This window comes from Bos indicus, chromosome 8, assembly GCF_029378745.1.
Source record: "Bos indicus isolate NIAB-ARS_2022 breed Sahiwal x Tharparkar chromosome 8, NIAB-ARS_B.indTharparkar_mat_pri_1.0, whole genome shotgun sequence".
NCBI classification, from domain to species: Eukaryota; Metazoa; Chordata; class Mammalia; order Artiodactyla; family Bovidae; genus Bos; species Bos indicus.
Window position 1 is genome coordinate 6,478,932 of NC_091767.1, and position 8,169 is coordinate 6,487,100.

General features: G+C 40.8%; 1 protein-coding gene across 13 annotated transcripts in view; it reads left to right on the forward strand.

Annotated features, from left to right (window-relative positions):
* Positions 1–7,852, forward strand: part of CEP44 (centrosomal protein 44) — a 44,709-nt gene extending 36,857 nt beyond the window's left edge. For 12 of the 13 annotated variants that reach the window (XM_070794372.1, XM_070794374.1, XM_070794373.1 and 9 more), the window contains one exon: positions 81–7,852. In XM_070794372.1, the coding sequence (XP_070650473.1) occupies positions 81–291 (211 nt within the window). In that variant the 3' untranslated portion in view covers positions 292–7,852. The remainder of the gene's footprint in view (positions 1–80) is intronic. The other variant, XM_070794379.1, reaches the window with a different exon arrangement.
* Positions 7,853–8,169: the final 317 nt, after the last annotated feature.

Below are 8,169 nucleotides of genomic sequence, written 5' to 3' on the forward strand. Positions count from 1 at the left end.
ACTCTAAGTGCTATGTACCCATCCTGCTAATCTGTTTATACACTATTTTAATCTCTTGTGTTGTGTTTTCTGTTTCCTAGAACCTTCCCACATGGAGTGTCCCATCCTCTTGTTCCCACCCCAGCCGGCTGCGTTCTAGGCCTCCTCCAGCCAGCTCGTCCTGGACTCTCCCTGGTCCCTCTCCCAGGTTGCCTCTTCATTTCTGGGACCCCATGTCTCCCTTCCCTTGCTGCACTCGGATGTTTTAGGGGAGCTCCTCCACTAAACCTGGAGCCCCTTCTTCAGCAGTAAGTCTCTCAGTAGGTGGACCTTCACCCTCCGCTTTTCCTTTCTGCAGCATCGCTCTTGTCCATCTGATTTCCATTTTCCACCAGCTCATGAAAACCCCAGCTGATGGCCCCTCACCCATATTCCTCATGTGCGTTTATAACTTACCTATACCTTTGTCGTGGTAAACGGGGTGGAGGGCCCCATGGGCAGGGAAATACATGCTTGCTTCGAATAGAAAACGTGCTTCATTCACTCAAATATTTTCATTGACTTTACAATACAAAAATACAAAATTAGGGCAAGATTGCTAGAAAAATATTCAGATATGACAAACACCCGTCCTTACTTTCCTCCCATCCTCAACTAAGTCCACACAAATGTAAAGGACTGTGTAACCAGAATAGTGAAAGGGACAAACAGGCTGAAGAGGTAGGAATTAAAATGTAGTTCAACAATGAAAACTAGGAAAAAGCTGGGCAGGGCAAATAAGATAGTTCTCTAGGGTTGGTAAGGATTCCCAGGTGGTTCAGTGGTAAAGAACCTGCCTGCCAATGCAGGAGACAGAGGTTCAACCCGCAGGTTGAGAAGATCCCCTGGAGGAGGAAATGGCAACCCACTCCAGTATTCTTGCCTGGGAAATCCCATGGACAGAGGACCCTGGTGGCTACAGTCCATGGGGTTACAAAGAGTCGGATAAGACTGAGCCACTGAGCACACACACAGGGTTGGTAGCGTTCACAGGAGCTAGGGCAACAAGGAGAAAGCAGATTGAGTCCTTGTATCTAAGATTGCTCCTCCTGGAGTGGTAATATATTCTAAGCTATACCATGGCATTCATTTCAGTGGAGTAGGAGAAAGCAGTGGCAAAGGAAAAAAGGGGAATATAATGGGGATACCATTTGCTTAGCCTGAGAGCCTGCAGCATTGGCAGTGCTAGATCCATTCTATTAATTGCATCACTCACATCTTGTAAACACATTTCCTTAGACCACATGTAAGAGGCCTTGGCTCCATTCAGCCCGTTTATTGACTCCTCAAATACCTAACGTATAATTTTTTTTTCATATCATTCTCATCAAATAAAATTCACTTTCATTTTTATGACCATATTTAAAACAGAGAATATCTCCCCAAGTGGTCTTGGGTCTCAAAGTGGCAGAGATTTTATGTGCTTCATGTTTGAACTGCCAAAGATCTCCGGCAATGTGTGCATTAACCACAACCACTTAGAGTTCTGGTTCGTATGTTTGCTCAAAGCATAGGGCTACCACCAGAAAGGGTCTCAGCCTAAAAAGAAAATTACTCTAGTTACGCAGATCCATAAATTCCGGCTCAAGCAATGTATTTTGGGGGTAATAAACACAATTTTGTTCTTAATTGGGGAGAAATAATACTTAGGCTTGAACCTGTCGCCTTCCTGGAATTGAAGTCTATCCCACATGGAGACATTCCTCTGTAACGAACACTTTTGCTAGTAAAACCAGTCCACCAGGATATCCAGCCAACACTTCTTGCAGAGGGCAGAATTCTCTGGAATTTACTGAAAATGGAAAATTGATTACATTGGCCACAGAGGACATTTATATTTATACAAACACTTTAGATAAGGCTTTTAAAAGCTAGAAATCACTTTTAGCAAGATTTCAGAAAAATGTTGTAGTCTTTTTTATTTTTAATAGGTGTTAGAAGGGTTATTATATTGATATTGACAGCAATTAGGTGATTAATTGAAGAATTTGACTTGAAAGGATGAACTGCTCCAACATTGGTTTGTAATTTTCTTTACTATATGCAGTTCAATTTTGTGGTCTGGCAAATGACCAACAGCCGTTCATCTAGTACACATACCTTTCTACAGCTGGATTTTCAAATATGATTATAAAGTTCATATGACAGAAGTGTCCTGAAAATAAATATGTCAGCACGCTTTTCTTTATTTTATGCATTTATTCTGGATGTAACATAACTTGATACAAACACAGATGACATTCTAAGACATTTTGCCAGACCTGTTCAAGTACAGCTTCGTTTGAGATGGTGGAAGGTGATTTAGAAACACCTGGGTTGAGTATTTCTATCCATGCCTTAAATCCTAAAAGCCTTGCAGTTTTTATAGTCCTTTCGGGGAAAGACAGGAACTACATTAACACTTGTTAGTATAACAGTTAATGTACTTCTGAGAAAGACTTTGTAAAAATTTGAAAATTATGCAAAAAAATTAAAGGGAAGATTTAAAAAGAATTAGTGTTTGATCAGCCTCTATTGTGGCTTCCCTGGTGGCTCAGTCAGTAAAGAATACGCCAGCAATGCAGGAGACTGCCTGCAGTGCTGGAGACTGCCCGCAATGCAGGAGACCAGGGTTTGATCCCTGAGTTAGGAAGAACTCCTGGAGAAGGAAATGGCAACCCACTCCAATATCCTTCCCTGGGAAATCCCATGGACAGAGGAGCCTGGTGGGCTGCAGTCCATACAGTCACAAAGAGTCAGGCATGACTGAAGCTCCTTAGCATGCGTGCATAAGCTGATAGATTAATAGGGAGAAGAACCGCAAAGTTTCTTCCTCTCTTAACCAGCAACATATTTGCATTCAACAGCCATCTTTTGGAGAAATGCCTCCACTTTCCTTGTCAGGAAGAGTAATTTTCAGCCAGTGTTATAGAAGGGCTACACCATAGCTCATAATGATATTTTTTCTCAAAGTGGGAAGCTTCATAGGCTATAACATTAGTCACCTGAAGTGCCAAGACTTTTGAAAAAGCTCCCTCCCACACAAGATAAAGATTATGATAATAGCAATAACTCTTATCATGGCTAACATAGTTGAGTACTCTGACTGAGCAGAGAGGATTACATGTATGATCTCATTTAAATTTCCCAAGAATATGCCAATTAAAAAGAAAAAGAAAAAATCTAACTCCCAAGAATAATGACTAATAAGGACCTACTGTACAGCACAGTATTTCTGCTTTATTGACTATGCCAAAGCCTTTGACTGTGTGGATCACAATAAACTGTGGAAAATTCTGAAAGAGATGGGAATACCAGACCACCTGACCTACCTCTTCAGAAACCTGAATACAGGTCAGGAAGCAACAGTTAGAACTGGACATGGAACAACAGACTGGTTCCCAATAGGAAAAGGAGTACGTCAAGGCTGTATATTATCACCCTACTTATTTAACTTATATGCAGAGTACATAATGAGAAACACTGGGCTGGAGGAAGCAGAAGCTGGAATCAAGATTGCCGGGAGAAATATTAATAACCTCAGATATGCAGATGACACCACCCTTATGGCGGAAAGTGAAGAAGAACTAAAGAGCCTCATGATGAAAGTGAAAGAGGAGAGTGAAAAAGTTGGCTTAAAGTTCAACATTCAGAAAACTAAGATCATGGCATCCAGTCCCATCACTTCATGGCAAATAGATGGGGGAACAGTGGCTGACTTTATTTTTCTGGGCTCCGAAATCACTGCAGATGGTGACTGCAGCCATGAAATTAAAAGACGCTTACTCCTTGGAAGGAAAGTTATGACCAACCTAGATAGCATATTAAAAATCAGAGACATTACTTTGTCAACAAAAGTCCTTGTGGTCAAGGCTGTGGTTTTTCCAGTGGTCATGTATGGATGTGAGAGTTGGACTATGAAGAAAGCTGAGTGCCGAAGAATTGATGCTTTTGAACTGTGGTGTTGGAGAAGACTCTTGAGAGTCCCCTGGGCTGCTAGGAGATCCAACCAGTCCATTCTAAAGGAGATCATCCCTGGGTGTTCTTCGGAAGGAATGATGCTAGAGCTGAAACTCCAGTACTTGGGCCACCTCATGCAAAGAGCTGACTCATTGGAAAAGACTCTGATGCTGGGAGGGATTGGGGGCAGGAGGAAAAGGGGACGACAGAGGATGAGATGGCTGGATGGCATCACTGACTCGATGAATGTGAGTTTGAGTGAACTCCAGGAGTTGGTGATGGACAGGGAGGCCTGGCATGCTGTGATTCATGGGGTCGCAAAGAGTCAGGCACGACTGAGCGACTGAACTGAACTGATATTTTTTGCAGCCAAAGATGGAGCTCAATACAGTCAGAAAAAAACAAGACCGGGAGCTGACTGTGGCTCAGATCATGAACTCCTTATTGCCAAATTCAGACTTATATTGAAGAAAGTAGGGAAAACCACTAGACCATTCAGGTATGACCTAAATCAAATCCCTTATGATTATACAGTGGAAGTGAGAAATAGATTTAAGGGACTACATCTGATAGAGTGACTGATGAACTATGGACTGAGGTTCATGACATTTTACAGGAGACAGGAATCAAGACCATCCCCATGGAAAAGAAATGCAAAAAAGTAAAATGGCTGTCTAGGGAGGCCTTACAAATAGCTGTGAAAAGAAGAGAAGCAAAAAGCAAAGGAGAAAAGGAAAGATACAAGCATCTGAATGCAGAGTTCCAAAGAATAGCAAGAAGAGATAAGAAAGGCTTCCTCAGTGATTAGTGCAAAGAAATAGAGGAAAACAACAGAATGGGAAAGACTAGAGATCTCTTCAAGAAAATTAGAGATACGAAGGGAACATTTCATGCAAAGATGGGCTCGATAAAGGACAGAAATGGTATGGACCTAACAGAAGCAGAAGATATTAAGAAGAGGTAGCAAAAAAATACACAGAAGAACTATACAAAAAAGATCTTCATGACGCAGATAATCACCATGGTGTGATCACTCACCTAGAGCCAGACATCCTGGAATATGAAGTCAAGTGGGCCTTAGTAATCATGACTACGAACAAAGCTAGTGGAGGTGAAGGAATTCCAGTTGAGCTATTTTGAATCCTGAAAGATGATGCTGTGAAAGTGCTGCACTCAATATGCCAGCAAATTTGGAAAACTCAGCAGTGGCCACAGGACTGGAAAAAGTCAGTTTTCATTGCAATCCCAAAGAAAGGCAATCCCAAAGAATGCTCAAGCTACTGCACAATTGCACTCATCTCACATGCTAGTAAAGTAATGCTCAAAATTCTCCAAGCCAGGCTTCAGCAATATGTGAACCGTGAGCTTCCAGATGTTAAAGCTGGTTTTAGAAAAGGCAGAGGAACCAGAGATCAAATTGCCAACATATGCTGGATCATGGAAAAAGCAAGAGAGTTCCAGAAAAAACATCTATTTCTGCTTTATTGACTATGCCAAAGCCTTTGACTGTGTGGATCTCAATAAACTGTGGAAATTCTGAAATAGTTGGGAATACCAGACCACCTGACCTGCCTCTTGAGAAACCTGTATGCAGGTCAGGAAGCAACAGTTAGAACTGGACATGGAATAACAGACTGGTTCCAAATAGGAAAAGGAGTATGTCAAGGCTGTATGTTGTCACCCTGCTTATTTAACTTCTATGCAGAGTACATCATGAGAAACGCTGGGCTGGAAGAAGCACAAGCTGGAATCAAGATTGTTGGGAGAAATATCAGTAACCTCAGATATGCATATGACACCAGCCTTATGGCAGAAAGTGAAGAGGAACTAAAAACCCTCTTGATGAAAGTGCAAGAAGAGAGTGAAAAAGTTGGCTTAAAGCTCAACATTCAGAAAACAAAGATCATGGCATCCAGTCCCATCACTTCATGGGAAATAGATGGGGAAACAGTGGAAACAGTGTCAGACTTTATTTTTTGGGGCTCCAAAATCACTGCAGATGGTGATTGCAGCCATGAAATTAAAAGACGCTTACTCCTTGGAAGGAAAGTTATGACCAATCTAGATAGCATATTAAAAAGCAGAGACATTACTCTGCCAACAAAAGTCTGTCTAATCAAGGCTATGGTTTTTCCTGTGGTCATGTATGGATGTGAGAGTTGGACTGTGAAGAAAGCTGAGCGTCGAAGAATTGATGCTTTTGAACTGTGGTGTTGGAGAAGACTCTTGAGAGTCCCTTGGACTGCAAGGAGATCCAACCAGTCCATCCTAAAGGAAATCAGTCCGGGGTGTTCATTGGAAGCACTAATGCTGAAGTTGAAGCTCCAATACTGTGGCCACCTCATGCGAAGGGTTCACTCATTGGAAAAGACTGATGCTGGGAGGGATTGAGGGCAGGAGAAGGGGACAACAGAGGATGAGATGGCTAGATGGCATCACCAACTCGATGGACGTGAGTTTGGGTAAACTCAGGGAGTTGTTGATGGACAGGGAAGCCTGGCATGCTGCGATTCACGGGGTCACAAAGAGTCGGACATGAGTGAGCGACTGAACTGAACTAAACTGATAGATTCAACTGTTCAACTGCTTTTATATATATCTAAGCTACTAAAAATCCTTCCTAAATGAATAGCAGATGAACAACTGAATATAAATGAAAACAGATGCTTCGAAGAAGAGGATCCAGAATTGTCATCAACTCTTCACAGTCACTACATGTTTTCCCTAACAAGCTCATATGCCCACAGCACATTGCCAAACCTTACTGACTTCTTCCAGCATTTCTTTATGAAGTTATGATTGTGACCTCATAGCACTCAGGACTATTGGCTAAAGAGCATGCCTCCCCAGGATGTTCTCCTTTTCCAAAGAAGCTCTTACCCCCTGGAGTGGGGGGAAGGGAGATGCACACACATATTGGAGGATGTCCCCCATGTAAACCCTGCTGTCTGACCTCAGAATCTCCGAAGTTTGACTTCTTTCAAATCTGACAATCTCGAGGCACTCCAGATCTAGAGACACAAGGCAAGCAGAAAAGGAAAGCCACTGACCCCGTATTTGGCATCCACATTCTTGTGACTTTCAAGTATACATTTTCAAAGTTAACCTATCTAAATGTCATTATCCTTCTGAATATACACGTGTATTTTCACAGTACATACATTCACGATATAAAAGAAAAGATGGGTTCTTACACATAAAATACAACATAACATAAAACAATGGTTTCCACTGTAGTGGTTAGACTCAATGTCTATTTAAATGTATGCATAAAGTATGTTTAAGACGTGCTAAGAGGTTAGATGGTCGATAACTGAATGTGGAAGCTTGAACTAAGGCATATTGCTGAGTTTTTAATCCCTGTTGGAAAAATCCTAGAAGACAGAAAATTCACTTTATACCTCATTTCTGTACACAATCAGATTTAACTGCTGAAAAAGTCTCATGGGTGTATAACCATGATTCCATCTATCTCTTTTTATTTCTTTCCTGACTTTTTCTAACAAAAACTGTTGATTTTCAAAGACAGATTAAGAGAGGGAAGACGTATTCAGACGTGTGCACACACAGATCGTGGGGTGAGAGGGGCATGGGCTTGTGAGAAACATTCGTCATATATATATTTTTGCATAGCAACAGATACACAAGTGTTAAAATATATTCTTATTATAACATCTGCTAAAATTATGGTTCATTTTGACAGAAAGATATCTAGCTCAAAATCTAATTTCAGGCAACTATTCAGCAAGCAGAATTGTAGAAACAATCTTTTCTGTGCTTTTTATGTGTATATTTTTCTGACGGGTTGTGCTAGTTATAGTAAGCCTATCCTAGCACTCTACAGAATGTATCACAATGTGTGACTTAAATAAAAGCAAGTCATTAATATTTGAAACTTTAGAGCCCTCATCCCTTTGTTTACAATGATTTCTGGTTTCATCTTATTTATGTTGTTGGTTCTAGAATCAAGTACTCCACCAGATTTACAATAAAGTTATCCAAGTTTGTGTATTATGTAAGAATATATTAACATTGCATAAAATCTTAAAGCACTAGATTTCTTGGAAAAATGCCCATGAATTTAAAGCACTAGTTTTAAAATTATGTATATTTGGATATATCCTTAATTCTGAAAGAATGCACAACATAAGCTGCTAGATTTTTTTTAAAGGATTAAAATTTCCTCTTGTTTTTGTCTCAGTTTAAAATATA